Source organism: Labeo rohita, chromosome 15 (genome assembly GCF_022985175.1).
Source record: "Labeo rohita strain BAU-BD-2019 chromosome 15, IGBB_LRoh.1.0, whole genome shotgun sequence".
Lineage (NCBI taxonomy): Eukaryota > Metazoa > Chordata > Actinopteri > Cypriniformes > Cyprinidae > Labeo > Labeo rohita.
The window spans coordinates 16709164-16727730 of NC_066883.1; the positions used below are offsets into that span (position 1 = coordinate 16709164).

The window sequence follows — 18567 nt, forward strand, 5'->3', positions numbered from 1 at the left end:
TGTGATCACACGTACTCTGTGTATAGTACAAAGCGACAGTACTTACCGCATATTTTATGAAATTAGATGTTTGTCAGGATCTGAAAATCATTCGCCATCATCATATCAGTCATCTCTCCTTACTCTGTTTATGTGGTAAGTGACATTTTATGTACTGTAATGTAACAGGCTACCACTAGTGGCTAACCGTGTCCCTTCAGTGGCTCCATTGAACACGTTATTAGTTTTTTGCCTATGCCTTTCCGAATACTTCCCATAATAACAATCAATAATTAATTAAAAATTAATATAATATTTTTCCAAACACTTGCCCTCGCTAAAAATGGGGCAGGATGTATTTGTTTTTCCTCTTCCGTTGCTGTTGCTGTTTTGTTCTGACAACAGCATGTTTTTAATATTATTATTGATCTTATTCTCCAGAGAAACAAGCATGTCACCATCTTTAGAATATCGTCTTTAAACTTCACTTTGTGCGGTAGCTCTGTATATTTCTATGGCATCGCTGTCTAAGAGTAATTTAGTTGGTAAAGTGGATTTATGTATTGTAGAGTTAACGAAAGTTAATGTGAGCACTGTAATATTTAAAGCAAATGTCTTAACAAATGTCAGCAGACCAGAAAGATTTTAGATCTGATCACTGTGGAAATACAAGACAGAAGACAAAAAATGGGGCTACATAGGGTCAGTATTAACTAGAAAATCGATTTTTGAAATTTGTAAATCGATGCAAAGGCTGAATTCATATGTGAATCGATTTTTTTTTCCCCCACCCCTACAGTTTTGATAAAAAAGTCAGAACTGTTAAATGTAAACTCACAATTCTAAGAAAAAAAGTTAGAACTGTGAAATTAAAAAGCTGCTTTTTTTTAAATTCTTTATTCACTGGTGGAAACTGGCTTCTATAAATCAAAGCTGCCAATTTAACAAGATATTTTATAGTGACATATAGACTGCTTGGCTGATTTCTCCTTGAATTACTAGAGAATGCCACTGCCATTGGCTGTAATGCGGGGGACCTGTCCCTTTTGTCCCCTACCTGTATGAGACAGGAAGAGGAGTTGGTCTGGGAAAGCGGTAGTATGGCTTTTATATCTCACCCAATGATCTAACCCGACGTTCCATATTGGCTCCACTGTAAGGTTTATAATTAGAGCTGGAATTTCAGTGGGAATGTAGAGAGAGGATGATTTGCAATAGAACTTCAATTGCCATTTGATATTTCAGTCACATTTTTCTTATTAACTCATTAACTTAACTAGTTAACCCCTTGTGAACAGTTTAAGCGTTTGCACAACTTACTTGCTCCTCCTCATTCAGTCCATTTGCAAAGTAAATTTCCATCTTGTGTAATAACTAAATCCCAGTGGTGACTCGATCATCAAATGACAGGTTAAAAAATGAAAACTCATCATTACTCGCCGTCATGCCATTCCAAATTTGTAAGACTTTGTTTCTTCTGTAAAACACAAATGTTTCAGTGAACGTCAGTGGGGTCATTGACTTTTCTGAAATATTCTGTGAAATATATCTTCAAGTGTGTTCATGACCTTACACACGTCTTCCAGTGTGAATGATCATAAAAGAAAAAGCCCCGAATGGTAGGTGACCCATATGGAAAAATCATGCAGACATAATTATTTAAAAGAGGTAGGAAGCCACAAACAATAGACCCTCTCTAGGAATTTAAAGCTCGTTACACACTGAAATTGGTCTCCAAGCTACTGTATGGTATATGACTTTGATCTTAGAAACATATTGGTGATATATTTTTTTCTTTTTTGTCTACTGAACTATTGTCAAAATGGCAAAAGGTACTTTTTATGATGAGGAAGCCAGATAGATGGCTGTTAACCCAAAGTTAATCATTGATTAAGTTTCAGCCCCCTCGTATTCGCACACACATACACAAATTAGCAAAGCGGAAGTGATTCAGTGCTGTTCCTATCCCCTTTTGTCACCAGCCATAAATATCCAAGAGGGCTATTCTAGCCAAGAAGCCTTTGAAAGAGGCAAACATGTTTTCTTGAAATAGACTCGGTTCATCAAGTTGAAGCCTCCCTTTGTTTATTTACACAAGATTTCGTATATTCAGGGATAACGCTGGGTCGTGGTGTCGTGATATAAAGTGTCAGATGTAAGTTTCAGGTGGCTTGTCCTAGTCAGGATAAGGTTGTTCTCACTGTGTCATTTTTTTCCCTTTGAGTACAAAAAATATTTTATTACCCTTGTAATGTAAGCAGGCATGACATCAAAAGGTCTCTTCAAGATTAGCCAAGGGGTGTGCTTCTGATTCTACCCATCATAAAATGACTAATCTTTCATATAAAAACGTTTTGTTATCTCTGTTATGTAATACTGTTTGCTATGCTGATACTGTGTTGATACTGAGTTGACGTGCATCAGTAAAATAAAAATGGGGCTGAGCAGTACATGTCATATATCAAAGAACAGAACAAGTCAAAATATCTAGTTTAAAACACGTAAGATAAAATAAGCAGAGTCGTATGCTCACCAAGGATGCATTTATTTGATCAGAATACAGTAAAAATAGTAATATTATGAAATATTATTATAACTTAAAATAATTGTTTTCTATTAGAATATATTTTAGAATGTAATTTGATGGCAAAGCTGAATTTCTTCAGTGTTTAGTGTCACATTATCATTCAGAAATCATTCTAATATGCTGATTTTAATGTTGAAAAACAGTTCTGCGTAATATTTTTTGGAAACCATGTTCCTTTTTTAGGATGCTTTGATGAATAGAAAGTTCACTTATTAATTTAACAATTTAACAAGTCATTAATTTAAACTAAAACATTTGTGTTTACTGATCTTTTTTTTTTGATAATTTTATTGTATTCCTACTAAATTGAGAAGTATGGATATTATGGAAGCTCGTTTCCTCTACTGAACAAAAATTGTAAAAAAAAGCTACTTGCGACTTTATATCTCGCAATTCTCACTTTTTTCTCAGAACTGCATAATATAAACTTGCAATTGTTAGTTATAAAGTCAGAATTGCAAGATATAAACTCTGTAAATTTTGAATTTTCAATTCTTAGGAAAAAGGTAAAAAAAGAAACTCTCAATTCTGACTTTATAGCAGTTGTTAAAGGTCAGAACAATAACTAACAGATAATTTACTCAACTTCTTGTCATCCAAGATGTTTGTGTCTTTCTTTCTTCAGTCGATAGGAAATTATGTTTCTTGAGGAAAAAAATTAAGAAATTATCTCCATATAGTGGACTTCTATGGTGCCCCCGAGTTTGAACTTTCAGAATGCAGTTTAAATGCAGCTTCAAAGGGCTCTAAATAATCCCAGGCCGAGAAAGAAGGGTCTTATCTAGCAAAACGATTGGTCATTTTCGCTTGAAGAACCTTTTAAAGCACCTTTATTTTTAAGAGTGTGCCCTAACTGTATTGACTGTATTCCTAACCGGATTACACAGACTATGCATGCGCATCATAGAGACGAGACAAGACGAGCATTTGAGGTTAAAAAGTATGTAAATTGTCTTTTTTTTTTTTTTTTCGAAAAATGACTGATCATTTTGCTAGATAAGACCTTTCTTGCTTGGCTGGGATCGTTTAGAGCCATTTGAATCTGCTTTTAAACTACATTTTGGAAGTTCAAACTTGGGGGCACCATTGAAGTCCACTATATGGAGAACACTGGAGAAATGGAGAAATGTTTTCCTCAAGAAACATAATTTTTTTGCGACTGAAGAAAGACATGATCATCTTGGATGACAAGGGGGTGAGTACATTATTTGTAAATTTTTGTTCTAAGACTATGCAATTCTGAGAAAAAGGTCAGAATTGCACGTTTGTATCATAATTCTGAGAAAAAAGTCAGAATTGCAAGTTTGAGTGATGCAACTTTAACAAAAAAAGTCAGAATTGTGAGTTTGTGTCATGCAACTGAGAAAAAAAGTCAGAATCACAAGTTTGTATCATAATTCTGAGAAAAAAGTCAGAATTGCAAGTTTGAGTCACGCAACTTTAACAAAAAAAGTCAGAATTGTTAGTTTGAATCATGCAACTGAGAAAAAAGAATTGCACGTTTATATTGCAATTCTAAGAAAAAAAAGTCAGAATTGTGAGTTTGAATCACGCAGCGCTGAGAAAAAAAAGTCATAATTGTAAGATTATATCATGCAGTTATGGGAAAAAGTCAGAATTGTGAAATAAAAGGTTGCAATTACCTTTTTTATTTTTTATTCAATGGTGAAACCGGGATTCCAATAATTTCTTTTTTTTAAAAAAAAAAAGAAAGAAAAAAGAAAAGAAAAAAATGTGATCCCAAACTTTTGAACAGTAGTCTATATATTCCAAATTCATTTGAATTCATACACCGAAAGTATTAACTGTGCCTAACTATTTTAATGTATTTCAATAAATAGCTCATTGAATAAAATTCAGTGAATAGCTGTTATGTCATTTACCAGCACTACATATCAGAAACTATTAAAATCTACTGTTTCACAAGATCTGTTTTTTTTTTTTTTCTATGTGCATTGTACTATGTAATTTCAGCTGTGTTGTAAACTGGAAAGAACCAAGGAATTTTCATAAAAAGTGAAAGCTCATAGCAGCATCATGGATGAATGCCAGTGTACTGGTCCGTGTGGCAGTAATTTCCTGTTTGTAGAGGCAGTGTGCATTTGTAATGGCTTACACAGTTTACTGGTAGTGGTGGTGCTGATAGATGCATTAATTTTTTTATCTCTCTTCCAGCATATATCCTCCCAGCGCAACCATGCCAGTCATCAAGAACCTCCCGTCTCGTCTGAAGGGAGGCAGGTTTAGCGTGGATCTGTCAACAACACGTAGCGAGTTCATTCTTAGAAAAATGAGTCTTAACCTCAACCCGTTTGAGGAGCCTGGCTCAGATGAGGACTGGCCCAGAAGCAACGGAGGCTCACTTCTGGATGGGCGTGTACCCCGGGACAGAAACCCTTTTGAGGATGAGGAAGATGAAAATGAGGCTAACGAGGTGCGGCGTGGAGGATCAGGGAAGGGAGGCTCCATCAAAGGCACCCTGGAACGCATGAAAGGGGTTTCTCCCCTCAAAACCCTGGGCAAACTGGGCAAGAACTTACGCATGTCTAGCAGGAGCAAAGGAAAGGACACCCCCTCCCCACATGGCTCTATAGGATCAGCCTCACCCATGCAAAGGAAGAAAAAGGGCAGACGGAGTTCAGAAGGGAGCTTGCTACGGTATGATGACTTCCATTTCTTCTTAATGATTCCTTAACGATTCAGTAATGAGTTAATTACTTCAAGGTGTGTCTAAACAAACTTTAACAAGTGCCATTCAATAACTGGCTTTCAAACAAGTTCATAAAGTCCAAAATGGTCATAAAAGTGTTGCATAACAAATTCATATGAATCAAGTGGTTTAATCCAAGTCTTAATTTGTGTGTTGAAAATTAACTAAAATCTTATGGGGTTCGAAAGACATGAGCATGAGTAATTGATGACGGAATTTAAATTTTTGGGTGAACTATCACTGCAGTGCATTACACAAGAAAACAAATAAACAATAAGTAAATAAATAAATAAATGTGGTATGAACAACCAGGCAGTAACTACCTTCAATAAGTCAAGACAGTTGTTCAGAAGAGTCATTCGTTCAGGAATCAGACTAAACTGCTTGCGCTGTATGTTTTTGATTCACTTAAAAGAATCAACTAATAAGTGTCATTTGTACAAAATAAGACTGGTTTTGCTGTATGATTTTTAATTGACTAAAAAGTTGGAAATCGGACTAGATGGTATAAACTGTTAAAGGAGAAGTTCACTTCCAGAACAAAAATGTACAGATAATTTACTCACGCCCTTCTCATCCAAGATGTTCATACCTTTCTTTCTTCAGTAAAGAAATTATGTTTTTGAGGAAAACATTTCAGGATTTCTCTCCATATAGTGGACTTCTATGGTGCCCCTGAGTTTGAACGTGCAAAATGCAGTTTAAATGCAGCTTTAAAGGGCTCTAAACCAGTAGTTCTCAACTCCAGTCCTCTAGGCCCACTGCTCTGCACATTTTGTATGTGTCCCTCATTTAACGCACCTGATTCAGATCATCAGCTCGCTAGGAGAAAAATCCATGAACTGAACTGACTGTGTCAGATTCAGAAACATACAAAAAGTGCAGAGCAGTGGGCCCCAAGAACTGGAGTTGAGAACCACTGCTCTAAACGATCCCAGCCGAGGAAGAAGGGTCTCTTTCGACATACCATAACTGTCTTGAATCGGAATACACAAAGTTCACAAAGAGCTACACAAGACGAGCATTTGATGTTAAAAAGTATATAAATTGTCAATTTGTTTAGAAAATAACCAATTGTTTCGGTAGATAAGACACTTCTTCCTCAGCTGGGATCGTTTAGAGCCCTTTGAAGCTGCATTTAAACTGTATTGTGGAAGTTCAAACACCAAAGAAGCCCACAATATGGAGAGAAATTTTTTCTCAGAAAACATAATTTCTTTACAACTGAAGAAAGAAAGGCATGAACATCTTAGATGACAAGGAGGTGAGTACATTTTCTGTAAATTGTTGTTCTGGAAGTGAACTACTCCTTTAAAAACAGACTTATTGTAAACTACAAGGATGTTGATCACGGGTATATGCGTTGATGAAGCGATTAGCCAGCATTATTTTTTAAATAATCATGTTTAACAGTGGAACCAATGATGAAAACCTACATTACCCATAATTCTGTAGAGAAATCCCTCCAATTAGGGAATTCGAAACAAGCAAATTACACTAAAAGAACTTTTTAGTCCCTGCCCGGTATGGGACTGAAGCACTGCGAATTATGTAATCAAGTCAGTTTCCTTATAACTACTAGTATTTATGAATATATATAGATATTTTATTAATATCTTTAAAGAAGTACTTATATATTCCTCCATCTTTTCTCAAGTTAATCTCTTACCCTCATTGAACCCAAGTGACATTCAAAATGTTCATGAACAAGGTTAAAGGGATATTTCACCCAAAAATGAAAATTCTGTCATTAATTACTCACCCTCATGTCGTTCCAAACCCGAAAGACCTTCGTTCAACTTCGGAACATAAATTAAGATATTTTTGATGAAGTACTAAAAGCTTTCTGACCCTGCATAAACAGCAACACAACTGACACGTTCAAGGCCCAGAAAGGTAGTAAGAACATTGTTGAAATAGTCCATGTGACATCAGTGGTTTAACTATAATAGTAATAAGCTACAATTATACTTTTTGTGTGCAAAGGCAAATAAAAAATGTCCGCACCAGCATCCTGTGCCATTCACAAGAGTACCACAGTGCATTCTATGTTAGCAGCACTACATGCATGCGTTGTGGTACGCTCGTGAATAGCGCCGGACGGTGACATGGAAGAGAAGAAATTGTTGAAAGCCGTTATTTTTGATTTCTTTGCGCACAAAAAGTATTCAACATTATGGTTGAACCACTGGACTATTTTAACTATGTCCTTACTACCTTTCTGGACCTTGAACATGTCAGTTGCGTTGCTGTCTATGCAGGGTCAGAAAGCTCTCGCATTTCATCAAAAACATCTTAATTAGTGTTCTGAAGATGAACAAAGGTCTCACGGGTTTGGAACGACATGAGGATGAGTAATTAATGACAACATTTTTATTTTCAGATGAACTATCCCTTTAAGAAACACTGCTTTAGATGATAATCAGTTAATGCAAAAGCTTTTTACTGTTTAACTTGTGTTAAAAGGTCTGTGATGTTCCTATGGCAGTATGAGCTGTGAAATCCTCTGTTGCATGCAACATCATACCACGCTGATAAAGTAGACCACCTTGGGTCATTGTCCACAGTCACATTTGGCTCTTCAGACCCTGAAACAAGTTCAACATTAGATGTTTAGTGCTGCTTTCTATGCTATGATACTAAATGTGAGAACCATTTATGACATTATAATCAGTTCAGTTTTTCTTACCCAGAGTTCATCAACCCGGAGGTCATCCATTGCCATGTGCCATCTTTATCAGTGTCATTCAGACCAATCTAAACAGAAACATATCAACAGTCAGACATATTGTCAACAAAATCCTGTGCAGAATAAACAATTACACTTACAGTTATATCCTAAACAGACAATAGACACAGTAGACTCTCTCTATACAAGTATACCAGTTCTGTCTCATTAGTAGTGTTGAGAGTAACGGATTACAAGTAACTCGAGTTACATAATCAGATTACTTTTTCAAATAAATAGTAAAGTAACACATTTTAAAATTACAACAAAATATCTGAGTTACTTTTTAAAATAAGTAGTGCAAGTTACTTTGTTTTTTAAATGTGCAATATTCACTGACACCTCTCCTGTCGTGTATTAAGAGTAATTATGTGGCGCAGAAGCACTTTCTAAAGCCTCTGAGGTTTATTCATTTCACTTTTGGTGTGAAAGGGGCTTTACAGTTGCTAAAAATATAATTTTGGGATTTTTTTGTTATAAATAAGAAAGCCTAGGCCAGGTGAGTAAAAAGTTATGCAGGTGTAACATAATGCTTTACTTTCCATAATAAGTAACTAAGTAATGTAATTAGTTACTTTTTTATGGAGAAACACAATAGTGTAATGCTTTACTTTTAAAAGTAATTTTTCCCAACACTGCACATCAGACATTTAGTAAAAATTGAATTAATAGTCAGTCCATTAATCCATTATTTTTTCCAATTTACACTCATCTGACTTTACTGACTATCTGTGAAAGTTACTGTGACCAAGCCATCATACTTTAAAAATATCTGTTTTATCCACCTCATTTTTTTCAATGTGGAAGTAAGCTATTTTCTGTAAACGTTTGATACAGAATGGAATAAAAATAACAAAGTGTAGTAAACAGTAAAACAATACGCTGACCGACCAGTTTGTTTATAATACATTAAAATAATACGGTGAGAAATACCAGTTTGCAAGAGCTGTTTTGTGCAGCTAAAAATAAGTAGAGGTGAATGACATCAGAAACCGGACACATTTAGCTTACAAATATGTTGAGAATGTGGATACCAAATAACTACATAGACTAAAGAAACTTTACCAAGAATCAGAAGTTCATTTCTAAGCTGTTCTCTCTCACTGGTCAGGTTTGTGTTCTTGAGTACTAGCTGTGCTAACGTTTTAATTCTTGGATATGAAATGTTGTTAAGTGATTTGGTGTCGGCAAGATGCCGACAAACAAACACTGGTTTGTTGTGTACCTCATCTGTGTTTTTGTGGCCTTTGTGAACTTTTTTTTCCTACAGTGTGGATTTGGTATTTAAATGCATATTTAAGACATAAGCACACAGTCCTGTATCTTTGTCTGCTTGTCCGATATTCCAGAACTGTTGTCCTTCAGTTCAAAGTTTATAATGTTGTGATTTACTTTGTAGCTGGTTAGTTCATAACGCCTTAACAAAGAGTTGTTTCAAATTCCCTATGGGAAAAATGAATGGAAAAATACCAAGGCAGCTGAAAAGCGGATGGGCGCTAATACACTCCAGATTGATTCCCAGCAATAGAGCAGGAATGAAGCAGGATAAATGCTTTAGGACTTAAAACTTGAATCCCAATTTTTTGTGGAGTGTTCATAAACAATTTTTACAGTTCCATTTGTTGCCACCACTAGTAGAATTGACACTCTTCTAAACAAACTTCTCCTTATCAACTTTCTTCTTTCTAAAGAATGGCCGGAAAGTGCAAGGAGAGCTTGACCAATGGTGACCTGTGCTCAGAAACTGATGCCGACTCCACCAGTCGTCGACTGTCCTTCCTGAAGATGGTGGGCAAGGGCAAGATGAAGAGGGAGTCCATGCAGGACCACTCATCTCAGGGGCCTGAGGAGGAGCCGGTGGAGGAAGTGCCCGAGGTCAAACCCAGGGAGCCACTTTCAGGTAAACAGTGAACTGAGTATGAAGCTGTGCATTTGTAGAGTAACCATTCAGCAAGTGTTTGTGTTAGTGTATTATATAGTTTTTATGAATATTATTTTGAAGCATAATTGTATTGCCCTTCTAGAAGATCTACTGACAGTGATCATTGTCTGTGATTTGAAAATTAATTCAGCTATGAATGTACAACTGTCTTTAATGCTTTTTCCTAAATGTTTGACCACAGCTGTACTGAGCTTGATTGTTCAGCTTATCCTGCATGAGCATGGTACATGCGAGGCAGGAATTTGCACATGATTGCATGCTCAAGTTTCAGGCTTTTTACTGCAAGACAAGGAGAGATAAGGTTGAAAACCAGCAACAACTTGCAGGCTCTGTTGGTTAAAGAATATAAGCATGAAGGATGGTAATGAAGGGTGAGATTGGGACCTAGCAATACCAGTTGCTAGTGATACAGGTCTGGACTGTTGTGCAAACATATCTACAAATGTTAGTGGTTGCTAGTGTGTTTGTTAAACAGTCAACAGAGTTCATTGTGTGCTCAACCTAGTAGAATTTAGTTTCAGCCCTGCTCTTACACAATTGCTCTTACATAATTACAGAATCATTTTAAGCAAGACTCTGATTAGCAGGTTCATGTGTGTTTGATTAGAGCTGGAACTAAATTTTGGAGAAAGATTGACAATCGGAGAACATGCCTGTCAGAGCGGCATGCATTTTTGCCTGTCAGAGCGGCATGCATTTTAGCTGATTTTCGACGTTTTCACCATACGGGCTAGGGGGCTGTCAAATTTAAACCATCAATCTTTTCCCCTTGCAGCATGGAACATGATAAAAGAGGAATCTGCACAAAGGGGAACTGAATGTGTCCCACAGTGTCATGTTTGGTCATGTCTTTGCTTTGTTTTTCAGCAGGGGGGGAGCAGGGTTAGTGATTCTTGCTGCTTTGCATGTTGCAGCTGACACAGCAAAAAATCATTTTTTATTTGTGTATTTAGCCACATTATGTTGACGGGAAACCTTCTGGTGACCTCCCGCAACAGTCATGTGGCTTTCCAAGTTGTGCATTCAACAACTCTCAGCTGAAGAGACCACCAGACGCTTATGATTTAACTGTAATTTGGGTGAAGAGCAGTTTTGTTCACACACTGATTAGATGCCACATTAAATATACAACATTCCAATGCTGAGTACTTTTTTCGTAGTTTTGTCTGCTTTTGTGGTTTCTTAAGTATATGAGCTTAAATAGTAGGCCTACTTCCCATTTATTTTGCTGACGTAAGTGTTGTGACTAAAGAAAGCATTTCTCCATTCACCCAGCTGTTTTCAAGTGGCTCCACATTCCTGAGTGAATGATAATCAAGGCTTTAATTATTTAATTCAAAGTGAGTCTTTTTAAAGAATGTTATCAGACATCTTCACAATGACACAGTAAATATATGGGACATAAAAATGTTACATGGTGAAGTAACGCTTCATGTAGTCTTTAAGGCCACCTGTGCCTTGGTCGCTGCACATGCAAGAAAATCCAGAAAATGAAGCAAAAAACAGGATGTTGTTCATGGAGGGTGTTTCAACTGTAAATATTCAAATTCTGCTAAACAAGATCAGATTTCACTTGAGTAGGAGTTGGCAAAACATTCTAAATGCCTTTACTCCTGTGTCATTGCTTTACCCATCTTACTCCATAGTTCAACATATAATTATTTATATCAACTATTATAACAATATGTTATGTATTATATCTAAATCTAAATTATCTATATCTTATGCTTACCATGAACACTATGGCCAATCAGCGATGTTGAAAAATCGGCTCAGCAGCACGCAAATGTGAGTGGGAAATGGCCATTTCCAAAATTTTAGTACCGACTGGTACCGAAGTTGGTACTTTTGACAACACTAGTAAAATACCTGTAAAACAACACCTTTTTACCTTGTCAAAAACAGCTCTGTTCACTGTGAGCCTTTTCGATGCCTGTTTCTTTAAATGATAATAAGCTACTGCTCACCCCGCCCCTCTCTTCCATTTATTTGTGTATTCTGTGGCATGTTACTGTCAAAAACAAAACTATTCCACTGCGTCCTCAGTGGCTCTGGTGTCAGGATAAAGTTAAGATTCTTATGGTCACTTTTACATCCAACTACAAAACACCTGAATTGTTTTTTCTACAGCTGCTCGAGCACTGAGAAATTTGCATACAGCGGAAATATGCTTAAACAGAACAGTCTGTCAGCGGTCGTGGGTGGGATCTGACACCATACTGCTCAGAAAATTAAAACAGCTTGATAATTGAGACCGTTTAGGTTTTTCAGGGATAAAAAAAGGAGTGAATTAGGGATGTGAATGACAATCGTGGCAATAGTGCACGTGATGTCATACACTCTATAACAAGCATAAAATAAAGTGTTTCCGCTACATAAGTAAGTACGATGAATTTGTCGGGGGAAATAGCAAATTAATAAACTAGTGTTTTCTGAGTCATTGTGCAAAGACAAAGTCCTGACTCGCCGTCTGCTCATTGGACGCGCCTTTAGAGAGAAATGCACCTTTACGGATTACATAATGAAACACTTTTTGTTTTCGATGTGAATTATTTAGTTTTAAAATAGTAATGTAATCATTTAAAGCTTTCTATAGATATATTTATCATTTTTGTGAGGTAAGTATTAACTGAGATTCGGTTCATTTTTGTGAAGCGCTCCTGTTCAACACAGAGACATCTGAAAGCGCATCCTGTATGTTTTCTTTATTTTACAAAAGCGTTTTGTTGATATTGGGAGTTTACACAAATTAAAGTAGACCCTTTACAGTTCTGGATGATATATTACTCTTATTTTTATGAGCAAAAATGACGGCATATTTTAAGTTGTTTGCAAGTGATGCACTGGCGCCTGTAGTGCACTTTAGCTTCCACCCTCCACACAAGCGGCAAATAGCACCTTTATCTAGCACATTTATCTAGGTTAAATGTTTAAGCTAACATTGAGATATGCTTGAATATTTTATTTTAGGCAAGTCATGATGATTTGATAAGGCTAAACTGATCAAACATAGGCTTTGATTAACTTACTGTCTACCATGGATGCAATATATAATGCACACCCCTAATATATATATATATATATATATAACAGCACCACATCTATTACTATTACCACCTGGTAAAAAACTGCCACCATCACAGCCCTAGAGTGAATGGATTATCATTGTAGGGTGGTTGTGTCCACACACTGCTAATGCACTTATATTCAAACACCATGTAAAAATTAATTTTGCATCCAGTGTCAATTTTGATATTTTTTTATATATATAGTATACACTATATACAGTTCCACCATGGGTGGCAAATCTAGTCATTTTTCTTTAACAACCCCAACAATACCATCCTTTCCCTGATGTTGCAATAATATGAAAAATGTGTTCTTGGAACACAAAGCATGTTGCAACTAAACCTCATTGTTGCTTTGCTGAGAGTTCAGAGAGCAAGGTCTACGTTGCGTTCGGGTGGCTGGTATCTATCAAGACTGAGAGGATTTAGTAGTCTTTGGGATTGGCAGAGTGTAAGATGACATGACTGAGTTGATAAAGAAGCCATATATACAAGGGCGTTTACCCCTCATCCTAGTGAATGATTTCCAGACCTCGCCAAATTACAAGCCGCAACCTCCAACCATAAGCCATAACTGCAGCTGAGAGCCATTCTGTCATGGCCGCCATGGAATCAGTATCTGAGTGGAGTGTTTGCAATCAATGCATTCCCATTTATGATAGCAGATATTCCTGCATGCCAACTGGCAAAGTCACTTCCACCTTATCCAGCTATTGTCCAACACTTGGCAGGAGGATTTGTTCATGCATGTCAAATAAACCAACAAGCGTTAAGTGAGGGCATGGTAGCACTTAGTGTAAGGTGGAGTTCGCGTTTTCCAAATGGTCCAATTTAGGTTTGTTCTGTTGACGTTGGCCATGTCCAAATAAATCAAGAAGGGAGTGGGACCGTTCTGTCCTGAGAAGGCTCTTGTCATCATTTTGCATCCTGACCTAAAGGTCTCCAGTGGCAGGCGAGGCCAGTTGTCACTTGGAAGCCACTGGGCCTGGGTGTTGAAAAAAAATTCAGCATGTGGAATTCCTTCAGGAGGGCTCAGTATTGCTCGGCCCATCTGTGCCGCTAAGGCAGAGGCAGGAAATACAATCGTCCTCCACTTATTAAATATTTCACTTCTGGGGAAAATATGTCTACTCTGCACATGCTGAGCATTAAAGAGGGGAAGTGAATGAATGAGAACGGGAGTTTCTGTGGACTGCTATTCCTCAAGTTGTTCGGTTTCTCATGCTCTGGTCTGATTGACTCTGAAACACAGAGGGTTAATGGAAAATGGTCCTGAACTTGTGGCACGACAAAGAACAGATCGTATTCCATTACATTCCTTAGAAACCAGGCTAATCTTTTCCTTGTAACGGCTGATTGGTCCTGTTGAGAGGTGTTGGTTGTGCAGGTGTGTTGGAGCTATGTTAGTGGATATCTTGCTTAGTCAGATCTTTTCAGTTGAGTTAGTTGTCAGCCCCCACCCTTTTAAATCCTCAGCCAAAAGCAAACAGTGTTATGTCCTCTTGGAAGCTGTGGTTGGGGTATATGTGTAGCATATGTGCCATACGTGCCCTTAAAAGGCAACACTTCGGTCCCTGTGGTTTTCATTAAGGAAGGGTGGTGACATGTCCATGCTTAAGTGAAGTGTGCTCCACACCATGAATTTAGTGCGTGAGACTCTGTGGAAACAAAGAACTAGTGTAGTCCTCTGCACAGCTCAGCGCATTACTGGCAACTTTCCGCATTTTAATGACTGTGGGATAAAACCATTTAAACTACATGGCTTTCAACATCTGGATCATTGCTTTTCCAATATTAAAGTCCATCATTCCACACAAATACAAACAAATATACATATATATTCAGGGATGTTTCCTCTGAGGAGGCAAGGGAGGCAATGCCTCCTCAAAATATTAGATGAGAAAAAAATTAGCGGTACAAAAATAAAACAATGTCAGTATTACAAATTCTAACATTACAAAAGTCTCTCGTTTTGCTAAAAAAACACTGTCCAACAGAGACACCAGCAGGTAAAGTTACAGCGGGAGTATGCCGCCCCTGAGCCCATTGAGTTTTAACAGACACCCCAAAGCGTATGTTGGGTTTGGTTGGGGGTAATTGAGAATGAATGGGGGAAAGACACATGAGAGGAGGCAATGCCTCCATTGCCATATCGGGGCTCTACACTTACTTTTCTTTTTAGGAGCACCTTATAATCAATAATCAGAAAATCAGATCAAAAATTAGCCTTCCCATTACAAGGTCATATTTGACTCCTTAAAGTGATTTACAGGGGAATTTTGTTTTTACCTTTGTATTGGCATTTTTATTAAAAGTATGTCATCTTTTATGTCACATTTTTAAAAAAGTTGTATTTTTTAAGCATCTTAAAATTAGTAATTAAAACAATAAGAAGTTACAAATCAAATAATTGTATGTACAGAGGTGGCACAGAAGAACACAGAAGTGGCTTGTAGGTGTATTTTTATGTTTAATGAGGCTCAGAGGTGGCATGAGTGCAATCAAATTCATAAATTCATGTTGAGATTAATGTTTTAAATATAACATTTTGAATACAGAAATATTAAATAATTTAAATAACTGAAAATATACTTTAAAAATTAAACTAAATCTACCAGTAGGTGGCGGCAAGTCACTGATTTAATTACTGAATCATTCATTTATTCGATTTGTTTGAACAGCTGATTCATTCAGGAATAAAGCAAGTGACTGTCTTTACGAATGGAAAATTGAATCATTAACTCACTAGATTGGTTTAAAAACGCACGTTTATTCATAAACTAAACACCACTGTGTTTGAATGGAAATGCGCAGCAGCACAGTTGTTTCACAGTATTTTTGATAATAAAATACAGCAAAATCATGCAATACTGTTATAGTCAGACAATGTAAGTCACTTAATATTAACTTCTTCTTTATTTGACTGTTGTATTAAATCAATATCTCATTTACACGCTCCCTTAAAATCATTAAAATCTCACTCATCTAGTTCATCACGATCTCACAAAGTTCCATTATAATCAACGAAGCGCTCCACATTGCACAATCAATCTCTTATTTACACTCTCTCCACACTTTATGAAAGGATTAGCGAGATATGTCTGTGATACATTACTCAACACTGCAAAAACACGTAGAAACCTTTGAAGCTCCCCTCAGCGCAAACACAAATATGCTGATCGGGTCAGTCGCGCTGGTGCTCCTAAATATTTTGTCATAATCGGAAGCACTGTAGAGCCCTGAATATGACTGGTTATGATTGGCTGTGATTGGTTTAAGCGATAAATCCTGCCTCTTGTGTTAATGCACGTACCATATTCATGAATCATTCTGAAAATGCTGTTAATTTGATGTCTAATTTTAAAGTAAACAACTCACACATTTAGGGATAGCCACTTTGTTACGTCAAAATAAATAAAAGGCATGTAAACATATAATATGCAAGTATTCGTAAGTATTAACAAACACATACAACCTTGTCTGACATTTAAAAAGTTTGAAAAAGTCTTAAAAGTTGAAGCTTTTATGAGCCTTACAAACAGATTTATGTACAAGGGTAAACAAACAGTTCATTACCTGGAATGTCATTACCTGTTGAAAATTCCAAGAAAATTCCAATTCATTTCATTCCAACTTCCTGGAAGGAATAACCAGTATTTTTCAAACTCATTCATTTATTAAAAGAGAGCCAGCTCTTAAATTCTTCCTCTCAGACAGAAGGGTCAACCTTTTCTTCCTCCAGGTCCGGTCTCGAAGTCATTGAGATGATACGGTGACATGTTGTTCTTGGGTGGAGGACTTTTCACGTGGATGAGTTGCAGAGGAAGTGACTCTAAATTTTTAACAGGCAGCACATTAATTTTTCCACCTTGTCCTCCCCCCGTCTGCGTTAGCGATAACCCTGGCGGTATTGTATTTTATATTTAGATCTCCTTCCGATGGACTGGCACATTGGGCTGTTATTATGCGAGACGCTTGAGAAGGGCGTGGGGTCTGTCGTGGCATTACAGGACAGTCCATCCTCGATAGGGACAGGGACAGATGAGTCAGGCGCCAACCGAAACACCCCCGCATCCTTCCCTCTAAGAAAAGGTCAGGAAGTCACAGGAAATAAATGGGCAACTCAGCACCGCAAGGAGCCATTCAGTGTTCTCGGGAAGAATTCAATAGAGGGGACAATTATTTGCACAGCTTATTTGCGATGTATATACAGTATATACACTGATGTAATATATATGTTATTTATGATACGTATATATATATATATATATATATATATATATAGACCAGAGAAGTTTCATGATTTCACTCCCATGTCATTCAAGATGTCCATATCTTTCTTTTTTTAACTTGAAAAGAAATTAAGGTTTTAGAGGAAGACATTCCAGGATTTGTCTCCATATAGTGGACTTCAATAGTGGACAATGGTTGAAAAGATCCAAATTGCAGTTTCAATGCCGCTTTAAAGGGGTCTACACAATCCCAGCTGAGATAAGAATAAAGCAGAATAAAGGTCTTATTCTGGCGAAACAATTGGTCATTTTCTTAAAAAAAGCTAGAGCAAGCCAATCATTTGTGGTTAAAGTGTATAAGATAGATAAGATAAGACCCTTATTCCTCGGCTGGGCTTGTGTGGAGCCCTTTGAAGCTGCACTGAAACTGTAATTTGGACCTTTAAAACGTTGGCCGCCATTGAAGTCCACTATATGGAGAAAAATCCTGGAATCCTCTCCTCAAAAACTAAAGAAAGATAGGCATGAACATCTTGGATGACATGGGGGTGAGTAAATTATCATGAAAAAAAAGTGAACTAAGCCTTTAAGAGCCCTCTTGCGGACATTAGCACCTGTATCCATAACACAACATATGCTGGTGACCAGTCTTTTCAGTATGTGAACTTGTTGACCTCTTAACTTTCTTTTCCATACTTGAAGCTTGTCCAAATCTATCACTGGTAATCAGACCAATTTGTTAGCCCAAGTAGATGTGTTCATCCCAAAGGAAAGGACTGGAAATGATGAAGGATGGGTGTGAGCGCTGATCTCACTGAGAGCCCGTCTGCTTCATCGAGGATTTCTTTGGAATGTCAGAAAGTGCTGTTACACGTAAGAACCACAAGTGAGGTCATTATAAATTATAGCCAGTAGAGTGCATTGGCAGTCCTTTTGACCATCTGGAAGATATATTGCATTTATGTTTTAGGTTTAATGCCATGAAATCCACAAATGGGGGAATTCTGAAGAACTTTATTGAATGGCCAAAGTAACGTTCCCGAATTTATCCATCTTCTCCAATGGATGTTCACAGTGGCTCTCAGCCCTTCACTGTCCACAACTATAGTCATTTCCTCCATTATTTTTCAATTAACTGGACAACGAGAAAATATTTCCTACTCCAAATTTCTACCCAATTAAATATTTAGAGCTTGGCATATCTATAAATACATATATGCCTTTTAAAATTGTCCATTGCATTGATTTTTAGTTGTTTTGGCTTGTTTTAATGGTAGTTTGCTGAGGCCCCCTAGTGGGCCCTGACTCCCTGTTTTAGAAA

The 18567-nt window shown here is 37.1% G+C and overlaps 1 protein-coding gene across 2 annotated transcripts in view; it reads left to right on the top strand.

The window, feature by feature from the left end:
* exoc3l2b (exocyst complex component 3-like 2b) overlaps positions 1 to 18567 on the top strand; it is a 46101-nt gene that overhangs the window by 10971 nt on the left and 16563 nt on the right. For both annotated transcript variants that reach the window (XM_051129519.1, XM_051129518.1), the window contains exons 2-3: positions 4742 to 5224; positions 9696 to 9904. In XM_051129519.1, coding sequence (XP_050985476.1) covers positions 4764 to 5224; positions 9696 to 9904 — 670 coding nt within the window. In that variant the 5' untranslated portion in view covers positions 4742 to 4763. The remainder of the gene's footprint in view (positions 1 to 4741; positions 5225 to 9695; positions 9905 to 18567) is intronic.